Consider the following 22,199-nt stretch of genomic DNA (forward strand, 5'->3'; position numbering starts at 1 on the left):
CTTCATTTTCTGAGGTGGCACAGCTTTAGGTATGAAACAGAATTTTCAGAACTATAGCTGGTGAGATTTTATGCTGTGAGTGACTGATTACTTTGAGGGTAAATTTCAGATAAATTCTGTCAACAGTGATAAATTGCTCATTGTTCATTGCAGTCTACCAATCAAGTAAAGCTAATGCAACTACAACATACTGCAGTTTTTAAGGATACCAGTGGAGGCTTTTGCAGATTATTTTAAATTGTGCCAAAGCCCTGTCAAGATGGATTCCAATTTCATTTTTCTAAAATAGTTAATAAAAACAAAATCTGTGCAGAACTAAACCACCAAAATATTTTAAAAAGTGAAGCTTATATTCTTTTAGTTCATCAGCTAGACATGCATTTAAATTATATGCTTGTTTTGTACATTTTCTGATTACTTAGAATATATTCTGCAAAAGCTTATCTGACATTAATATATAAGCAGTGTACAAAAAGTCCATTTAAATGTGTGCCTTAATCAGTTTGCTTTCACATAATTGAACTTTGCAAAACTTTAGAAATTATTTCCACTTTGGCTTTTCTGTTTTATAGTAAAAATCCTTCTGTCTTAAAAGTAATGCATATCGTTTATGTTGGTTTGTAAGCTTCACAGTCAAAACATTCTTATAGCATATATATATGTGTGTGTGTATTTTTTTTTTTAAATTAAATATTTTTAAGGAACCAGTAAGAGCAAGGCAGCAAAGAAATGTCCAGATCAGCTGAATATGGTATTTGTTTACCCCTGCAGAAAAGGAATGTAAAGCATTTTATGGCTATTTAAGGATATTTATAGTAATAAATTGTAGGACCGCCCTCTTCATCCCAGCAGTCTTGTTACCTTCAGATCTCTCATGAATCAGAGTTCAGCTGTGTCAGAAGTCACGTTAAATGAGAGGTTTCTAAACCTATTTGTTGTTTTAACAGGCAATAGAAAGAAGAAAAACCTTTCTTAATTTACTTCTTGAATGTCAGTGTTCTCACACATTCATTTACACTTTTCTCTTCTTACCTTTCTCATAAACATCTTTGCTAAGTAAGAGATACTGTGCGAGTTTTTATTGTTAAAACAGACTTCATCAATGGTGCCGTGCAGATCGATAGGATTGTTTCTGTTTCTTGGGAATAGGCAGACATTTGTAGGAACTCTAGCAAATTGTAGAAGAATTTCTATAAAGTTGTAGCTCCTGAGTGATCACGTAATTTTTAGTCCTAGATTTTTCTTGCTTTAGAGAAGCTTATCTCTTGTTGCTATCTGTATAGAAATTTTTACTTCAAACACTCTTAAGTGATAGAAATGTTTTGATACAAAGTGCTCCTTAGATGGTAGGATTGTGTTCATTGGGCTTTGCTTATTTGCTGTTTCTGTTGTAGTTTTGTTGCCTCTTCTCGTGGATTTTAACAAGTTAGACTCACTAGGGCATGATACCATCATACCAGAAGTGAATTCTGGGTTAATTCTTTTTCCAGGTTTAATACACTGCTGGATGTATTTAATAAATTCAAAGTTCTGTCGTAGAGAGCAGTGGCTCAATAAAGAGTCTTGAATCTTGAGTGTATGTCAGTTATGTATCACTCAGTTCAGCACATATTCTGAACCCATCAAAGGATTTTCTACTTGCTGTAATTGACAGATAGCCCTGAGTTTTTGATGTCACAATTTCTGAAAAATAATACTTTCTGCAGCAAAAGTAGAGAAGTATTAAAAGAAATATTAAAAGTGGTATGCTCTGAGTAACTGTATCTTGGGGACTGTGTTTGTACACGCCAAGGGCAGAATGCAGTCAACAGTGACTTCTCTTGTTGAATTCCTGACAAATTTGTTCAGTTCTGTTACCTATTGAGTTGTACATTAGAGTAAGCCCCCATTCCCGAGTTAAATTTTCCTTAGAGAATATATTCTTCTCATCTTTTGTTCTTGTTGTGAAATCGGCATTCTACTGGTCCCTTGTGATATTTGATAAAAAGGCATTTTCAGGTCAATTCAAACATATCTGGTAAATGGTTTCTTTATATGTATCTGTTTTGTATAAATATGTATTTATGCACACGTATAAAATGTATTTTTTCAGCATGAACCTTATTTTTCATCTTAAGGAGGCTGTGCCCTTTTCTTTGTTCCTTTTAGGAATTCTCCTGTAACTTCCAGTCTTCAATTCATTTGCTTTTAATGTATTGTGGTATCTGCACATCTACAGAAATGCAGTTGTAGTTCACTATTCCAGTATCCATGATATTTTTATTGTCTTAGAAGCTGTCAATGGTACTTAATGCATCTCTTCAGTTATAGCATTCTATCCTTAACTGAAGACCATAAGCTAAAATAAAATGAGAAATAGTATCTTTACTGACAGAGAATAAAAATATATGTGTACTTATCATTTTTAGTATATTTTTTACTGATTACTGCTTACATTTCTACTTTACTTTCATTCTAGTTTTATATTTATTACTGTTACAATTTTGAGACAGCAAATTGTAACTAGAAATACTACTAAAAGGGAGAGGAGAATATGCATAAAACCATAGGTCGATTGAACATGGTAGAAAGAATGCAAGAAACATGGAAGTGGAAGTAAACAGAAAAATTAATTTATAACCATTTATTGCCTTGATAATGTATGTCTCTTGGAATAATTATTGTTTTGTGTTGCTTTGGGTAAAGAACAGAGTACACTTCAGCTGTGCAAACCACAAAACATCTGCCTGCCTTTTCCAAACTTCATAGTACATCAGTTGTCATTTTGCTTTTTATTGCTGCAAGGTTGGCCCCTTGCTACCAAAGTCTATTATCCTGCATCTGTATAGTGTCCATCCACACATTCCGTTACATATTTTGTGGATTCGGCCTGTTGAATCCAGCCTTTTAAGTCAATTCTGCCAGAAGCACCTCCACTGAGAAGAGAGGAAAGATTACATGTAGCCATAGCTTCTCTGATCTGTGCTAAAGGCATTTGCTATTTCTCGGTCTCTTCTTCTGACAGTGTAAACCAGCAAAGGCCCACGAATCTCGTTGACTTCACTGTATAGTATAATGCATGATAAGATGTACTCAGCATGGGGGGGTGTGTGACACTGGGTCATTTGTTGGTGTAGTCAAATGACATGCTATTGTTTTGCAAAAAATACAGGTTTTGAAAGATCTTCTTCCTAAGAGTAAGGTCTAGGAATTCCTGGGTCCATGTTGAATATTCAGTATAAATGCCCAGCTCTGAGAAAATTAGTTGTTTAGGCTCTCAAGCTGACTTTAATTGCCAAGTGGATTTTTTTTTAAAGCCCTATTCCAAACAGTTTTCTGTAGCGTTTCTTCTGATTTTGTATCAGTAGGCCTCCTGAAATAAATTAAAACCTTGAATTCACTCCAAGGCTACTTGTTGTATTTAATAAATTGTATGTCCTTGGACAAGGAAAGGGAAAATTTTGGCCAAAAGATACATCCAGCCCTCTTTGAACTGATAAAAGCATCTTGACATCCTATTCATAAATTACAGTATTCAGTGTATGTGCGAAGAATTTTTTTAATGTCTATGTTCATTGGTTTGTGCTTTAGTTTGCATATTGCCGTTTCTTATTAAGTGTAACATTAAATATTTTTAACATTATGTAAACATTAGAATATTTTCCTCACATCTGTATTCTTCTAATGCAAATGGCCTATGCTATATGAAAGACTTAATTTTTTAAAAAAAATCTGTTGTTACTTATTTTCTTTATGTTTTGCTATAAATTAATCTGTAATATCAGAACCAAGAATGAGATAATGAGGGAACAGATTTAACCTTACTCTGAAGTGATTAGATTTTGGGGAACAGGATAGAGGGTAATGTTATACAATGTGACTTAAAAATTCATCCACTATTTTAAGGGAGTTTTGTCAGTATTTAAGTGTTCTTATCCAGCTCTTACTTTTACCTCTCAATTATTATTTTGCCTGTCTTGAAACAGAGTACAGTGACGGTATTTTGATAATGAAAGGCTGTCAGGCATCACATTAGCTTCTTCATGTACTATCCCAGTCCATGTGATTTGCAGCAGCTTAAAATATTTCCTTGTGAGTCTCTTTGCATGGCTTAATGTTCCCCTCACTTGATCAAAAGGAAAGAACTGTGATAAATGATCATTGAATAAACATGTTCAAGGTAAGAATTTTTATTTGAGTTTAAAATGGTTCTGTTTCCTGTTTTCCTTTGTTCTCAAGGGAATAGGCCTTGTTTTAATACAAGGGTTGGTAATGTCAGAACTCTTAGGAACTTGCATTTTTTCAGTTCCTAATTTTACCTGAGTTTTGCATCACGTGCCCAGCATAAACTGAATTATTTCATTGTTCTAATTGTTGCACAACATGAGGCATTTAAAGCCCTCTCAAGGTATCAATAGCTTTTCCCTTCACAGAGCTCTGTGATACAGTTTTTTAATTATTTTGTTTTACAGGTTCCTTACAGCCTTTCCTGGAAGCCTGCAGTAATGAATCCTTCTTCCGTACTTGCTCTGTATTGCTTCGAAGTTCTAAGCTAGATATTCAGATTTTGGAAAAGCTCTGTGTTATACTGCAAAAACTCTCCAGAATAAAGTAATCCTTTACTACCATTATTCTGTTAGTTATTATTAGATCAGCACACTTCGGGACCTTTATCTTTCTCCTTTTTCAAAAACTCATCTCTGTTCTGCTGTTTATTTGCTCTACCGTGGACAATGCTGGACTTTCTCCGTTAGCAGTTAAATTTAAACTCTTTGTGTCACAGATGTGTAAGACAAGAGTAAATTTGCTTATAAATCCAGTTAATTTACAGAATACAAACTAAACAAAAACCCACAATCTAGCCTAAAGAGGAAATATTCCTTATGTATGCAGATGACAAGAATGCTTAGAAGAGAACCTTTCTTTTCTTTCCCCTTGACCTTCAGTTTGACTCGGTACTTGGTGGTAATCTCCTTTGAAAATTTAGCCTCGTCTGTGACTTGCATTGAAGTTTCATTGGTTTTTATTTCCTTCAAGAACAAAATTTAAAGTCTTGAGCCGTTTAAGCCCTTTTGGGAATGTTAATCTTTATAAAATATTTTCCCGTTGCTTGCTGGTTATTAGTTTATCGTAACAAAGGTCTTCATCATATCAGTAGTAATGTGCTGCTGAGTTTCATTGGTGCATTACTTAATGGGATTGTTTCATTTATAAAAGCAGATATCTAAACCAAGCCATTTTTTACATTAGACTTGAAGTTGTTGACAAAACTGAGGTTTTCATTTGACTTTATTTGCAACAAAATTGAACTCTAGGAAAAAAAATATGTTTTCCTATAAAATAATCTAATGTAAATCATAACTTACATTGGAAATATACTAAAAGTAAAATTTGCTCAGAAATCCTAGTTATTTAATTTTTTTCATTTATTGTTTCTGGAATCTTATTTCACATTAGTGAAACCCTGTGATAGCCTTGCCTTGAGTTTTCATTATACTACATGTAAATACCCCTTGCTCAAGTGAAATGATAGTTTTTGGTGATTTTTGCCTAGATTTTTCTCACCGCACATTGATAACCTTCTGCTTAGAGACATTGTATGCAACGCAGAAGAATTATAGGAAGCTCCCAATATAATGCACATTTTTCTTCATTAAAAAAAAAAAATTTCTGTAGAATCTTTAGTGTTTAGATGAAATCTCTCAATTTTCAATTGACAATTATTTTATGTAAAATCTTTTGCAGAAGCAATAAGAAGATGTTTGAATTGTTTACACTTCACCAAATGATCCAAGAACTACATAGGACTACAAATCCAGATCATGCTTTCCTCTATGTAAACCTCAATTCAATTCTGTTGAATTTGGGATTGTCGAGGAGTAACTCTCTTACCTCCAGTCTAAGCACAAGTCCCTAGCACTATCTTTCGATCTAATTATTGTTCTGTGTAATTTACACCAACTGCCTATGTTACTTGAAATTTGGATTTTTTTTTTTTTTTACTGTTTTCTATAAAAATAAATTAAGCAGAACCTCAGTACTGTATAAGTTACTCTGTATCATGTGGAATGTCATTGATATTTCCCTTATTCATAAAAAGGAAAAAGAAAACTTGCGTAATATGCTAAATGGCTTTCTTCAATACTTTTTAAAGAAGTGAAATAATGCTGCTGTTCTGAATGACTCGTGTGATCTAAGGAATTGGATGCCCTGAGTAAGCAGATCAGAAATACCAACCTTTCTTTACAGGTATGAATCTTAGCTACCTTTGACTCTTCAGAGAGTTTTATGAATTCATTTATTTATTTTATGGTTGCTAGGTAACAGGCAGGTATCTTATCAAATTATCTTTTGAGATAATTACAGCTTTAATGATTAAAACCAGGGTTTGATTTAACATAACTAGATGTCTTGAATGAAAAATTTTGTTGTTGTTTTGATTTCAGGATGTCTTAGTGTTTGTTTGATCTCTTCCTGTATTTATGCAACATTTGGTATTTTATCCTGCTTTGTATTAATTTCTAGTGTAACTTTGGGTTGTAATATCTCTGAAAATGTAAATAAAAACATTTCTTAAAATGCCTGGCAATAGTAATCCCTGATGTAAAATTATTATATTTTATTATTTCTGCTGTATTTTATATTAATTTGCAGTACAATCCTCATTTGGTCTCTTAGTACCCACATTTCTTTTCTGAGTGTGATTAATATATTTTTTGTCTGCCACAGTTCGGTGTTCAGAATTCCTTACACATAGGAAATAGGACACTTTTTAAAAATTCAACTTATTCTTCCATTTCTGATTTCTGATTTGTACTGTAACTACTGAAACTCTCTAATTGTAAAATTGAAACTGCAGTTAAAATTTAAAGATCTGCTGTATGTTAGTCTTTGACTAACCCTGGCAGTCAGTACAAAACTTCAGAGAGGTTTACTTCTCATTTTCGTACATTTTTTCTTGGTTTTCCTTTGTATTTTTTACCAGAAGTCTTTGAACTGAGTCTTTGAAGTTGAATTCTAACGGCAAATATTTTGCTAGCAATTTGACTTACATTTCTGACAAGCTTTCCTATGAAAAGGAGTCTACACCAGATTTGGCACCGAGTGTGTCTGGAGGAGAGAGCAAGCAGTGTGGACTCTTTGGGTAGGAAACCAATTCTGGGTAATTTTTAAATAACCCTAATCATAGCTAAAAGCTTTTGCTGACAACGGATTATGTTTTGGAATAAGTATTTCTTCGTCCGTAGTTTTGGTTTTCTGTCGGATTTACCAGCAGCGCAAAAGCTTGCATATACCTCTGGCTGGAGACAAAATCCTCTTACTTAGGAAGTGTGTTCCCACTCCCCTTGTGCTGCTCCGTCGGCTTGGTCATTAAAAATACTAGAAAATTAATAGCCAAAAAATCTATAGGAAGTTGATAGGGTTCCTATATCCACAGGAACGTTGGTTGTGCTCTCGGCTTTCGGCCTTCATCGCTGTTGTTTGCTCATCTGCTAATCTTCCGTGTGGTACCAGTTTAACACAATGTGTTCATCTCATAATGGCAAAGGTAGTGGGGTAACAGAGGCGCGCAGAGCATGGTGTAGCTTTCACTGTTGGTCCCTTGTGATTTATATGCAGTAGTGTTTGCAGTCTGAAAAGATGAATCACTGTTGGTTTCAAGTTCTTATGATCTAGGATGTTTCTGTTAAAATGAAAAAAAAAAAAAGTTTTTTGAATCTGTTAAATGTTAATGTAATTAAATTGATTTATGAACTAAGGATGAGACTAATGATTTTGATCTTAAGTAAATTTTAGCTGAGCTGTGAAGAAAAATACAAGTTCTTGATTTCATATTCATATTACGGTAAACAAAGTATCAGAAATAAAGAAATAAATGAACTATGCAAATGAATATGAAGTGCCTTGTGAAGAATAGATACTTCTATAAATAAAAAAGCTATAGTAAAGTTCCAAAACGTGCATGTGATTTTTGACTCGGGGTAATAACTCTTGGGTAAAAAATGAAAGCCACAAATACACTCTGGTAGAGTCATGTGGAGGCTAGACTTGCGATAGTAGAAGTGAATTTTTTTGAAGCTGGTTGTGGAGAGACAACTTACAGTAGTTCCTCAGTACCTGGTCATAAAACCTTTCAGTGAAGATCTTTAAAGAATATAAACCATGCCATGTTTTTTCCCAAATTTATTGCTAATTAATCCTGTTAATGCAGAAATATTTATGAAGCCTGCTTATATCTAGAAAGGTAAAACAATGATGAATTTGGAATTGATTTTATTTGCCATCAGATTTTCAGTTTGCGTTGGATTGCATCTTTAAACGCACATGGTTTTATGGGACGTGCGGACTATAAATACAAGTGAAAAGATTGTCTCACAACAATATGGTTTCAGGATCAGAGACTTCAAGGAAAATAAAATGTCAGTCTACCAAAAATGGAACTGAAATGATCAGAAATAATAAACTGAATGGAGATTTAGCTCTATTCTGCTTCAGTTTGTAATTGAGTATCTAAAGTAACTAAGCGACGTAATAATGGTGTCTACCTTAGAAGCGTAGATAACCTAGCTTGGCTTTGTCATGAACAGGCAGAAGTAGGTACCAGGATAAGTATCGTACCAAAATCACAGTTATTTCTGTATTTCCGCTTCTAAACATTTGGTATGTCAAATTTTGCACGCACCTGCTTGTTGCACTGTCTTGAACATCAGTCTTGTGGGCCAGCCCACCCCGGTTGTCCACACCAGTCCCTGTTATGACCTTGCTCAAACATCCCCATCCTGTTATCGTTCCCCTGCGTGACCTTGGCAGCCTCTGGCGGGAAGGGGAACGGAGGGAAGTTGGTGGCATTCCCTGCTGTCTTTTGTGGAGTTGGGTTGGGTTGGGTTTGGGAAGGACAGATTTCTGTCGAGTTGGCCGCACTTTGGGCATCTCTTTATATAGTCTGGAATCTAGAATTTCCTGGGGGTTTTCTGCTTTTGCAGCGTTTGGGTACTGTAATAGGAGCATGAATTTCAGCTGCTTTATCCTTCTCTCAGAAGACTATCTAAAACAAGAGACATTTGAAAAAGCTAATTGTAACTCCAGCTATTTCCCGCGGTTCCCAATTCCCTAAGGAAACATGGTTTATGTGATCACTCTCTCTCTGCGTTCCTGAAAAGGGATACGCTATTTTGAATATGCCAGCCACCTCTGGCCAGATTTGGCAGCAGGCAAGAGAATATTAATTTTCAACCTTTTTTTTTAGAGAATTTGAGGAGAAGAGAGGGACCTTATGAATACTTGCACTTAAAAGAAAGACAGGGACTCACACTTTCTGGCAGCAGCCAGCTGATCAGTCAGAACATGTAGCTTCAAACTAGCTACGATCTGCCATGTCTTGCTTGCATGTAGGTCTCCAGAAACGATTAACTGCCATCGCTGGCGTGAAACAAAGAAAGAAGTTTCTGGTAGTCGCAACCTGTCACTATAAAGGAAGATAAAGAATTGACACACAATTTTATGTTGCTGGTTTTGGGAACAGCTGTGGGAGTCCTCACTGGGAAAGTCAACAAGGCTACCACACCTGCTTATGTTAGCATAGTTTTCACCCCAGAAAAGGCTACCAAACTCGAAGAGAAAGAATTTTTTTTTTTTTTTTTTTTTTACAAACCCAGCTATTGTAGAATTGTAATTGCCCTTGCTGTCTATTGAAGGCTTCCTGTTGATAAATGGGCAAGGCAATGTTCCAGACCCAATCTACAAAGTCTGGATTTGGCAAATCTGTAAGAAAGATCGTTCCCTGGACAGGGGACAGTTGTGTTTGCAGAAGCTTGGCAGATCTAAGTAAAGTAGGCTAACATTACCCAGCCTGCACGGTTGTGCTCTGTTTCTTCATATTCGTGACTTTCACCAGCTGAAAAAAGGTCTGTCTCTTAAAGCGGGATTTCACAGTTATCTTCCAGTTCTCCTGAAGATGACTGGCTTGCATCTTTTTTGATGTTATATAACTGAATTTAATATATTATGAGAAAAAATTTCTTCTAGCAGATAAATTAACCTGAAAAGTGAAGGTACGCTAAAGGCAACGTGTTTTTGAAGACCTTTTATTCATGATCAGCATCAATGTCTAAAATATATGATTTAATTTACCAGACCAGATTTAAAAGGGGCTGTAAGCAGAGCTCCTGATTCAGAGCTACGACAGTGGATCCTTTAATTTATACACTGAATTTTTAACCTAGGACTTCTACGGCTTCAGGGATTGATGGTCTGATAGAAAGCATTTATCTCCAGGATAACGTATTTAAATTTCATCCAGAAAGTCTGAAAATTTGACCTATGAAACAATTTGGTAGTCCTCCCCTTTCCAAATGGTTAGAGGAACTGCGGTGGCAAAGCAGTGACCCCTTGTGCTCCTCTTAATGATGCAATGCTCACATGGTCTTAAAATGCACAAAAAATATTTCCAAAGTAGTAGTGCTGTGCAGTGTTGTGATCCTACCTTTGACATCCCCCTGAGAAACGCTGTGATGGGCGAAGGCGCCTTTATGTGTTATACTGACAATGGTAGTGTGCTGTGTCAAAACCACCACCAGCCATTGTCAAAAATAGGTGCGTTTTGGGCTGATGAAAGCCTTTAATGCCGTCTTCTGACCATGGTTAGGAACATTCCTGTTTATTAGACTTCTGGTTTTCACATATTTTTGAAAGCAAGTATATTTATGACTGCCTGATCACTTCTAGAAGAGATAACTTCGAACAAAACCACTTACGGTTTACTTGCTTGTAGCTACTTTTTTTGAGTGAATGGTCCCGAGTTGAAATTTAAGAGGCCATAACTCACAAGACATTCTGATCTCTAAAGTCACACTGGGAGAATTACCTGAGAAAAAGGGATCTGAGAAGCCATATATTTTTTCTTTTCCCAAAACAATTCTCTCTGTGCCCATCACCAAAGGATATTTAGAATGATCCCAAGGAATATTTCCCTGAATATACCACACGCCTCTGATCACTGCAACTTAATGGTAAGTAACTGCTCTGGTAGACGTACACAAGCAAGGGCTGTAAACTCAGCGGCCAGGATACTGCTAACAAGAGTAGCTACGAAAGCTCAGCATAGGATAACATTCCTGTTAGTTTACTTTAAGGTCATCTTCAGCTCCATAAAATGGCATCCTCGGTGCAGTTAGTTATGGAGAAAAGAACTAAAAATAATCTGTCCAACTTACAGGAATGAAAAAGTATCATGTGGTACAGGAGGTCAACAGGAGCATAATGTTCCACCCAGGCATCAGCTTTTTGGAAAAGCAGTATGCCTTTGAAGAAGGTCGGAGATAACTAGTGTTGCCAGACTGGTTTTTGTCCCTCAGAAGAAATAGTATTCTAGTATGTGGATTCAAGAGCTATTTATATAAGAAATGCAAATAAACAGAATTTCTCTGTTCCATGGTCCTTCCCAAAATGTAGCAGTTTGATGTCCTCCTCCACATTGAAGCGTGACTGATTTTTTTTTTTCACGGCAGCCTTGCACACCAAGGCCAAATTCCAGAAACAGACGCCTAACTCTACTTCCTTCCCATTTCAGTTGTCTTTGTACTAATCGGTCTTCAGTGTAACCTCCTCCTGATTTTTCATTTACTTCTATGTGGTGGATTAAATTGGAAAATCATTGTGTATTCCTGAAGTGTCTTGCAATACTAATTTGAATCCTATTACAAGCTCGTTTTTAAAGCAGCCTCTCTCACCAACTATAAAAAAATGAATTCTCTCTTTTTTTTTTTAATAAAATGTGTTGGACAAATGAGATGCCTGTGTGTGACCTGTATAACAGCTAATCACTGACGTCTTCTGCAGCAGAGCGTGCAAAGGCTTCTTATCATTCTTCCATAATATAAGTATTCAGACAGTCTAGTTTTACAGAACACTGGCAAAAAGGAATCAACATTTTTCTGTCCTTGAAGAGTGGTTGATAGTGATAAATTAATGCCTGAGGTAACAGGTGCTATGCATTATAAATCATATCACAATAAATAATCAAAAGAGCTTATTTGGGTGTAGGGGAGATAGAATATATATGCAATAATATGTGTCTAGAACTAGATATAGACAGATAGTGCATTCTTACCCTGTTTACATTAATATATTTACTGGAACATGCAATAGGAAGCCTATCCAATACATAATAAGGGCATGAGCTCTCTTTGCTTTTCATTATCACAGAGAAGTATAGAGGTTGCTTGCAGAAGAACGACTTCTGCATACAGGAGTCATTGGTTTACCTCTGGGTTATGATTTTCACCTGCAACAGTAAGGTTTTTTTCCCACCTCTTAACTACAACCTCCTTATAACAAAGCAGGACTTCTAAACCGTATGAAACTCTGAGTTCAACGGGGAGCAATGAAACTGGCGTGCCTTTTCAGCTCATCCTCCAACCCATACTGCTCGGCATTTGCTCACATTACCTTTTTGTTCATGGATAATGGATTAATGATCCCAAATTATAGAATATGGAGGCGGTCAGCTGTTGTTGCTTTATGCTGCAAAGCAGAGACGCATCCTTTTCAGCCCATCTTACCTCTGTCATTTCTTTTTATTAATGTCATCAGACTGGGACCATCAGGTATCAAACACCATGTAGACGGCAGCTCCTGACCTCAACCTAAGATTAGAGCGAGTCTGCAAAGTCCGGCAAGTTTCTCTAAGGAAAAACTGGGACGATACTGGTCAGGCTAGGAAGCTGGGATTAGGTGGGAAAGGTCTTGCAAGGTAGTAAGTATTAATCTTGCCCGGGAGGAGCTTTCCACAAAGTCACCCAAAAGGCTAGTGACAGAGTTGGGAATAGGTTTATCTGTAGACACAGTTAAGTGCTCTCTCTAGTAGGGCCTGCTGATATAAAACAAAAGAAAAAAGCCCTAATGCTATTTTTATAATGGCCGTGACATGGGCTGTAGAAGTCCTTGCGGCAAAACCTTGAGTTGACCAGAGCTTTGTATGAATCTCTTAAATCTTTTATTTTAAGTAATCATTTCCAAGGACTTTAAAGGGTCTTTTCAACTTGAATGCTGGGTTTTATCAGAGTATAAAGAAGAACAATTATCTTTTAAGAAAAAAAAAAAAAGCACATCAAAAAGGAAATAAATTATCTTGTCGATAATTTTCTCCCTGACCCGCTCATTTCCTTAGGGGTTGGGTCTTAAATTTTATTCCAACTCTAATAACTTTCTGTTTGCAGCAAATTCCGCGTGTCTCCCCTAATACCCATAAACATTCATCTAATTTACGTCACAACTATTTGAGGCCTTGTCCTGTACCCGCCCCTGCCCTTACCAGCGGTCTCCCATTCCCTGCTGTGCTGCAGAGTCTCTCTGCTTTCTCACTTTGCCTCCCAGCCTTTCCCACCTTGCCTTCCTGAAGCCCCTCTTGCTGCCGGCATGCTCCTTTGCTCTGAAGGAAGGCACAATTTTTCCTCTGTCCAGAGGAAAAGCCTTTGTGGCAATCAGGACAAGGTGAAACAGTGGCATTTCCACTGCTGTCAAAAGGCAGCCGTTTAAAGGAATACAATACTGCAACGTAACTGTGATTGTTTCGTTATCTTTTTTTATCGCTAGGACGCACCTAGATTGTGTGGCATTTGTTGTGATGAGTAAGACAACAAACTTCCAGGGATGATCAAAGTGAATCTGTAGCTGTGTAAAGACATTTTATGGTTAGTCAAGTTAAAACCACTGTACCTGAGCACATACACTAATGTAAGTAACTATTTTTTCCCCCTGTTCAGTCTGGTCTTTCCGCATTACGTTAAAAAGTTCAGACCAAGATAATGAGCGTTTCCTAAAGAAGTGCTGTCAGGAGATGAAAGAAAAAGTCTTTTCGAAAAGCAAAAATATAAATTGGCTTCTCCACACCGAAAGCAGGATTGATATTTTGCTCTGAAGGAGACAGTCTGTAGTTGATCAGTTGCTTGCCAGAGAGGTGAAGAGCCACTTCTAAGCAAGGGTGGTTATGTTTGCTTCAGAGTCTGGATCGTTGAAGTGAATTTGGTTTCAGATTGTGTGGTAAGAAATGTGCTTACATTTGAGGTAAAGTCACTGCAACGGGTTAAAATCTTTAACGTTCTTACATGAAAATTCGGAAACTTCTTTTTAACATCTTGTTGCAAATTCCTTACCATATATAGGATAGCAGAGTCAATCATAACTTTACTCTAACCTTATATGAGCCGAAGTTGCTGTAAATACTAAGGACATTATTACACAATGCCAGAGAAATTAACCTTAAGTACACCTTAAGCATTCATCTGATCCAATAATTCCCCAAAACAGAACACCAATTAACATAATTTATAATAGTTTCACGTTCATCTTCATTCTACACTTGCTGGCTGCAGCTATTTCAGAGATGTTACCGAGCTGAAATACAGTCACACGCCTGAAATTCATTGGCTACTTGGTAAGAGCCAACTCATCTAACCTTTGACAACTGTAGAATAAATGTTTGCATCAAAGCTTGTCACTCCAGGTTCTCTTTATAGTCTAGAGACACTATAGCCTATGGTTTGAGGATGCAACCTGTCTTGATTATTTTAGATGTCTGCTTTAGCGCAAGATGAATCTCACTGCAGACACCTGTAGTTGCACAGGTACATCCCAGTGTCCTGGAAGCACTGCACATGAATTAAACACTGAAAAAAAAAAAAAGAAGGAAAAATTGAAACAAAGACGACATCCCACAGAAGCTGTCAGGTGGTTTGTTTTTGATATTTCTGTGTTTTGCTTCATTATTTTGCACAGTGGAAGGACGTGGGTATTTTAGGCAGATCTGAGTTTGTGCTTTGTCAAGTTAAACCGAAGAAGCCAAAGTTTCTCCTTTGGGTGGCTGTCCATAAGCACATTAAAGCAGAGAATGCTCGAGCCTTTCAGACAGCAATTTGTTTGGATGCAGCAGCGCCTGTTGGAGTGTGCTTCACGCTATGTTAACTCCTGCACATATAGTGCGGGGAGTAAAAAAACAGTAAAGTGAAACTCAGAACATCAGTTCCTCCCAACCATCTGGCAAACTCAAAGCTTTTGCTGCAGTTTCTGGAGCTTGTCTCTCCTTCAATCATTGGTGGAACAAGAACGTATTCATCGTGCTGAAACCAACAAATGAATCTGAATAAACAAAATCCCAAACTGTTTTTAAAGTAGGACAGTGTTTCTTCCATTTAAAAAATGTTTGATCTGCATGAAAAACTCCGAATGTCTTAGCTTAGTCACCAGGGTCTGGGGGAAATGCAACTCGGTGCTCTGTTTTTTGTAGAAGCTAGCAGTTCTGCTGGCGGTCTCACCAGTACAGCCTAAGATCGGATGAACATAATTATCCTGTCATGCAGTGAAAGCTGCCAGTTAAGATCTCTGATAATGTGGTGTAGTACTGCTAATTTAGGAACGCAGAATGAAAACACGTTAATGAGAGAGTATTGCTACTGTGAGATTACTCACCAGCCTCACAGTCTGCGCCAGCTCTCAGTATATACATAATAACTTACAAACGGTTTCTCCAAGGAGTTACTAGGAGTTTGGCATTTTCGTAGTACCTATAAGGTGAAATATTGAACCAAAACTATGTTGACAAAGGAAGAATGGTTTCTGCTTCAAAAGTTTGCAAAGTGTGATGCAGAGAAGCAGTATCCTACAGGAATGCAAAGATTCCTTCACATATGTTACCTAGACACTCCCATACCGCAGGAATGTGCCTGCTAGCCCTTGGCTAACTCATTTCATTACAGATTCATAAGGCAATATATGATTTAATCAAAGAAATGGCTAATACAACTGTGCTTGACCTCTTCCTTTTATTGGCATATTTTATGTTCATACTTTACAATATAATAAGTTATATATACAGCATTAAAAAAAATTATTAGAAAGTAAGCTTTGGCAAGATCTACAGGAAATTTTTTCATTCCTGTACATCTTTTGTGTAACAATAAAAATACTGTATACTAAATAAAATAATGTTAAATAGTCTGTGTTCACATTGGCACCATCGATTTCAAGACCCTAACTTTTCATGGCCCAATAAACATAAAAAAGAGAATTCCTGTATCTTCTTTTAAACAAATAAATGGTGTGTACTATTAAATGACACATGAAATATAGGAGGCAGTCCACTCAATAACACTGTAGTTACACACTGGCACAAGGAAAATAGAATCTTTCCGTTTTCTTTCTCTTTCTTTCCCTTTTTTGTCCTGGTAGCAATAGTACTAAACTGCAAATTCAGGGTCTTGAAAATCCTGTTGAAGATGGCTGAGTTGACAGCAGATCTAGAAATCTTATTGAAGCCTGTTGAAATCTGTATGAATTTGTCATTGATTTCAAGACAGCAAGAATTTCACCCCTAAATTAAACATCAATTAGTTAGTTAAATGTTCAAATAAATGCAGCTTGCTGCTTCTTTAAAATAAAAGTCAACATTCTCATTGAATTTGGCATATGCAAATTAATGAAGCATGTGTTATGATACGAAAGAAATGGTGGAGGAAGAATAATGAGAGGGATAGGTTTTCTATTGCAGTATGTACTTCCTCTGCTATACAAATCAAGTGCTGAAAAGATACTAGATATAGACGTTAAAGGGTGATACTAAATGTTCCGCACAATTATGATACTATCATAGATAAGATCTAGTTACTAAGCGATGGAATACTGGCTGTTAACTTCAGGGTAATAGTTAATATTTTTTATAGCATTTTGTTCAGTCATGCATTTTGGAATTTAAAAAGTATTGCTTTGTAACTGACACTCTTAATTTAGTGGTTGCGCTTGTTGAAATCTGTCATCACTCATTTTAGCTATAAACTAAGCAAATAGGTTTGGTAACAGGTACTGATTTGTGGTCTGAACAGGTACTGATTTGTGGTCTGAACAAGTTTTAGAGGACTTTTAACCACGAAAATCAGAGATTAGTTAAAAGGAAAAAATAAGGTCAATTTTTGTTGTACACAAACTCACAATAATACTTAACCTTCCAGAGGAGTTGGTTTTCACCCACGGATTCTGTGCTTATGGTCTACGTTTACAAGAGTACAGCATTTAAAAAACACTTTTCCGCTGCATTTCAAGTGCCTCTAAACAAATCTACTGGTTTTGCTCTTAGTGTCAAATGTGCACCACTGTTGTCTGAAATTGCTCTGCTTGGAATATAATTTGATATATAGATGTCACTACTGGAAAAATACATTTTTCGTGGTAGCGGACAAGCTGTTTTCATTGCTTCTTATTTTGTAACGGCAAAGAAGAGAAGAACTTGTTGCTCTCAACTTACAAGGAGTGACTGCCAGCTTTTACTGCCCGCTCGCTGACCAGCTTGTCCTCAGCAAGTCAGCAGTTTGAATTTACAATTTCTGAAATGTCAGTATGGAGCAAGAATGCATTTACGTGCATTATGTACAGCGTTTTGAAGCACTTCAATCTGTAAATTATGCTGGCTCTTTTTTCATATAGTATAGTTAGTTAATCTGAGGACTGTGTATATACACCTATGCACATACTTCTAGATTCAACAAACCCATAGTAAGTATAGAAAATGAAACTGGTTACATATTAAATGTGTTAGAGCCGACAGAAATGTACGTGCCTCGAGTATTAATTGATACCGTAGCTGTGGTACTGCTTTTGACTAACTATGAAACCGTTGAACAAAGAAGCCCTAAGAGACAGGAATATTTTCAGAGAGCAATTCAATGGCTTTCCTGAAGGCCAGGCAGGAAGGGTATCAGCAGGCTTATCTGCGCACATACACAGACCGCAAAGTGGATGTTTGTGTGTCCACTTCTTATCAGTAACTGTTTAACGTGATCGTTTGGTTTAATGACATGTTTCATACCAAGCTTCTTGGGAGATTTCTGCTCTTGTTTTGGTCGATGTGTAACTTCACTTTTTTTAGAAGTCAAAGAGAATAGCTTCCCGTTGGTTATCGGGAGCGATTACGTAGAAGAAACATCAATGGTCTTTTGTCCGAAGTCTTTGACATGGTGCTTGCTGGAATCATGGTTCCTGCAGGTGATGTGGAAGCGCGGGTCCCAGGCAGGCGTGTCAGGATGTCCCTGCTGGTTCAGGAGCAGGCATTGCTTGTGCCCACTCCAGAATATCCGCACACAAGGACTCCACAGCATCCAACCGCTCGATTTGCACCAGTTTGGTTAGCAGTTCTGGGATGCTGTAACCTGCTGTGCTGATGCGATCAAATAGCTGCATGCCATCTGTCATACCACCTATCTCATCTCTCTTCAGTCCAAAGCTCTCGGCAAGGTGGCGCCACGTTTTCACTATGGCTTTTTCTGTGTTGTAGGTCGAGCTGAGCATTCGGCTGGTCTTCTCCAGGCAATCAAAGGGCAGCTCCGTAGGGCTCAGACCTGCAAAGTGAGTGAGGTGTTTATTGTCAGATGGCTCTGCGCACGAGTCTTGACTATTCAAGACACTCATTAAAGTACTATAGTATATACTGTTAGCAATAAGGACAGCTAAAGTCTTTAAGTCATAGTCAATGTCTAACTCCAAAGTTATTACTGTATATTACCAAATTAATTCTTCCTAGTGACAGTAGGGTACAATAATTAGGGTAAAAAGTTGTCTGGGAAAGAAGTATTAGATGGGTTGTATGACTTCCCATGGCACTGCCCCTTCCTTCAACACTTTACTATCTGTTAGAAAAAGTATATTGCAACCATATCCCTAGGGAGCGGCTCCATTAATACACCTCTGCACGTCAGGCACAGTGTTTGAGCTCAAGAGACAGCTCTGACCCTTCCCTGAGTCTGTCACCAGCAGCTGCTGTAACATCTCTGTAACTGAAAGTTGCCCTTGTAGGAATGTGAGGAGGTGAAGCAATGATGCCAGATGCTTGCAAGGATGAAAGTCCCTGCAAGTGCTCGATTGTCATTGCTATCACTGAATCTCCAGAGAGGATTTAACATTCATCCTGTGGGGAGAAAGCTATTTTTTCCTGGACATTTTTTCTGTGTATTCAGGGTCACAGAATAGAAGAGAGAATCAGCTACAGCATTGTTCCAAAACCAGTCTTTGGCTTCTGTAGTTTTCCTGCTTCATACTCAACAGCAGTAATTTGGTGGGAGATAGACCTCCCTGAACCACAGAAAACTCCAAAGCACACGCACACACATGCACACAAAGTGTGTGTGTGTGGGGGGAGTAAATGCAGACATGTCTTCTGTTCTGCAGGGAAATTAATTCATGTCTCTTCTGCCAAAACAGGGCAGGTAGGCAAGGGGTAAAGAGGGTTAAAACACTTAAAACAGTGACTGACTTGGAAACTCCACTTTTTGTCGTGAGAAGTGGGACAGCATTTAGAGAAGCAGAGTAGGTCGAGACTTGTGTCCGAAACACAGTCCTGACCCTCCCCAAATCACACTTTCATATTTGGAACTAATTTCTATCTGTTATCCAAGGGACTAAACAAATAAATCAAACAGGTTTCCTCTAGATGGGGAATGCGAGAGTGCTTCTCTGCAACTTGGTCTGTGTGCGTGTCCCAACACGACCCAACACCACCCTCCCTGCTCTCCGCAGGAAGGAAGGCCGTGCACACGCCTGGAGAGAAGCTGTGGCGCGCTCCGGCCCCAGCCCAGCCCGGGCAGCTCTGGGGTCAGGGCACCACGCTGCTTCCTGGCAAGTGAGTACAACTCTGCCGACAGAGTGTCTTTTCTGGATTGGGACTTTCTCCTTTCCATTGGAAGGCCATAAGGCCTTTCTTATTCTATAGCAAACGCCTGTGATCTAATTTTGTGCTGTTAGTATAGGTGCAAGTTTTGTACACTCACCTTCTGCAACGTCGCATACGTTAGCATACACGTCAAGTATCTTTTTCCTTCGACTTTGAATCTAAATGAGAAGATTTTTATTTCATTAATTTTTCAGTCATGGGAGTAAACAATTAGCAGACAGCAGTGAAAAACCTGTGGGAGATCCTCATTTCATGGCGCTGGGCATTACCGCATAATGTCCTCAAGGGTCCCTTTTGAGGACTCAAAGAAAAGGACACAGCAATTATTCCATGAAGCACAAACCTATTTCTGATTTCACTTTCCACTGCTAGAGATCTTTCTTTCCATCTTCTAGTCTTTTTTTTAGATCAATTACTTTTCTGCTCCAAGTGTTTGTATATTTTATCTCTTTTTCAGACTGAAGCAAACTCCCGACAATGAAGAGAAATTCAATACCACGCACGCAGGCAATTAATGCAGGGATGTCCAAGTAAACCAGGGCAGGACTGGCCACAAGGAATTAAATTCAGACTGAAATTGCCTTCTTCCAGTAATCTAAGAGGACTATAGAGGAGGGGATCTTCCTTTCTGTCATTTGACATGGAACTGCTTAGTGCGTTACTAATTAAATGTATTTTCTTCCATGATATACTGCCTGATTGAACCTGAAACATTTTACAGATAGATAAAGAAAAAAAATCAGCGAAGCGTTGGACAGGTAAAATCTGAGGTCCAGGGCGCTCTAGTCATTTTTGACAAGAAAGAAACTCAGACTGAAAACCTGAGGTTTTCCAAGCTGAAAATGGACCTTTTGATATTGTTTCATTTAGCAAAAATATTCTCAAGGTTTGGCTTTGGATCCAATGTGGAGTGAAAACAAATGTCAAAATGTCATGAGTTCTCAGGGACTGGAATAGTCATCCCTCTGCCTGCTCTCCTCAGGACTGAGCTTTCCAAAAAGCTGTCTTTTTGATAGGACTCTAGCATTATCTCCACAAATTTGCCACTTTCCGCTGCAAACCGGGCTAGAAAAAAGCTCTGCTTTCACTATTTTGTTTTGTGGAAGGATTTTCCTCATTTTATTGGGCTCTAAAGGGCAAGGCACATCAATAACTTGGATTAATAGACTCGCAGCTGGAGACCACAAAGTGGCTGCTCCACCCGAATGAAGCCTGCCTCGCAGGCGCAGACGCTGTGCAAGTACGCTGTATGGCAGGGCAATGCAATGCAGACATCGATTGTCGTTCACATATTCTTGGTATAATTCACATGTGCTTAATTGGTTGTGTTGCTATTGTAGGCTTGGATTAGCTGTTTCAGAACCTTGTAAACAGAAAATTTTCTTTTAATAGGATTTATTAAAACTCCTCCTAAGCAAACTATTGGATGCTTATTTTCATTCTCCTCTCATTTTTAGGGAAGGAGGGAGGTTAAATAATTCCATGCCCATGAAGAATTATGCAGGATGCTCTTTTTACCAGAGCCAGAAGATGGGGGATTTGTAAAGCTTATGATGAAAGCAAGCAGGTCAAGTTGAGCCTGACGATCCTCCATGTGGTAGCTCATTGCATAATGGTTTTTGTTTTAATGAGGAAGGAGCAGGCTTGGATAAGAGCAGGCATTCAACTTTCTTTACCCTCATCCAACAGCTACTTAAGGCTCTTTCCTGTGCTAGAAATGTTACTTAATCTCCAGCCTGAAGCAAATGACTTCTTTTCTAACTTCTGGCAACTGGCTTAATTGTGAAATCTTAGGTATGGAGCAGAGGATCTTGATGTAGTCTGCACTTTCATCGAAAACTTTGTCTTCAGCCTTGTCAGCAGGCTTCAGCCAGGAGGAGTATATTAGAACAGAAGATCTGGAAGAAATAGTTCATGCTTCAGATGTGCTTACGAGCTATCTATCTAAATCACTCTGGAGAATTTATGCATTACATATAGTCTTTAGAAGGGAAGCCACTTATTATTAAACGTTCTGATTTCATGCATACCCAACTTGTATTACCCAATTACAAGCCAGCGCATACAGAAGTATGATAAAGTTGGATATTTAGAAAGACCTCAGAAAACTGAATTTTCAAATGTGAGCATTGGAGTAGTAATTTATTTTCAGATGGTCATAACTGTCTACAACTAGAAAAACATTTCTCTCGTGTTGAGACTTTGTGTGTCTGGTCTCAGCTGAAAAATGAGCTATTTTAGAAAGTTTGATCTGAACCACCCCAACAATTAAAACATGAAAAGATGCATTTTCAAACTTTTTTGTCCTTAAAAGCTATATGATGTTTGCTATTAATGATGCGATTTTGCCCTCGGTATTGCCATTTTTAAATTATTCTTGAAGTACTAAAAACATAAAGAATATCTGAGCAGACACTTTCTTTTTAAGGATAGTTTCATGTTAATATAAACTAAAAAGTTGTGTGGGTGAGGCGTGGCCTTAACTATGCCTTGAAATACTCCAAGTGAA

At 37.7% G+C, this 22,199-nt stretch overlaps 2 protein-coding genes across 3 annotated transcripts in view; one reads left to right on the top strand and one right to left on the bottom strand.

Moving 5' to 3' along the window:
- CCDC138 (coiled-coil domain containing 138) overlaps nucleotides 1-5,896 on the top strand; it is a 36,724-nt gene extending 30,828 nt beyond the window's left edge. The window contains exons 12-13 of the mRNA XM_009326297.1: nucleotides 4,452-4,590; nucleotides 5,725-5,896. Coding sequence (XP_009324572.1) covers nucleotides 4,452-4,590; nucleotides 5,725-5,896 — 311 coding nt within the window. The remainder of the gene's footprint in view (nucleotides 1-4,451; nucleotides 4,591-5,724) is intronic.
- Nucleotides 5,897-18,042: 12,146 nt separating this feature from the next.
- Nucleotides 18,043-22,199, bottom strand: part of EDAR (ectodysplasin A receptor) — a 24,931-nt gene continuing 20,774 nt past the window's right edge. For both annotated transcript variants that reach the window (XM_009326259.1, XM_009326260.1), the window contains exons 10-11: nucleotides 19,788-19,848; nucleotides 18,043-18,362 (exon numbers count right to left, since the gene is read on the bottom strand). In XM_009326259.1, coding sequence (XP_009324534.1) covers nucleotides 18,043-18,362; nucleotides 19,788-19,848 — 381 coding nt within the window. The remainder of the gene's footprint in view (nucleotides 18,363-19,787; nucleotides 19,849-22,199) is intronic.

This window comes from Pygoscelis adeliae, unplaced genomic scaffold (assembly GCF_000699105.1).
Source record: "Pygoscelis adeliae isolate BGI_AS28 unplaced genomic scaffold, ASM69910v1 Scaffold156, whole genome shotgun sequence".
NCBI classification, from domain to species: domain Eukaryota; kingdom Metazoa; phylum Chordata; class Aves; order Sphenisciformes; family Spheniscidae; genus Pygoscelis; species Pygoscelis adeliae.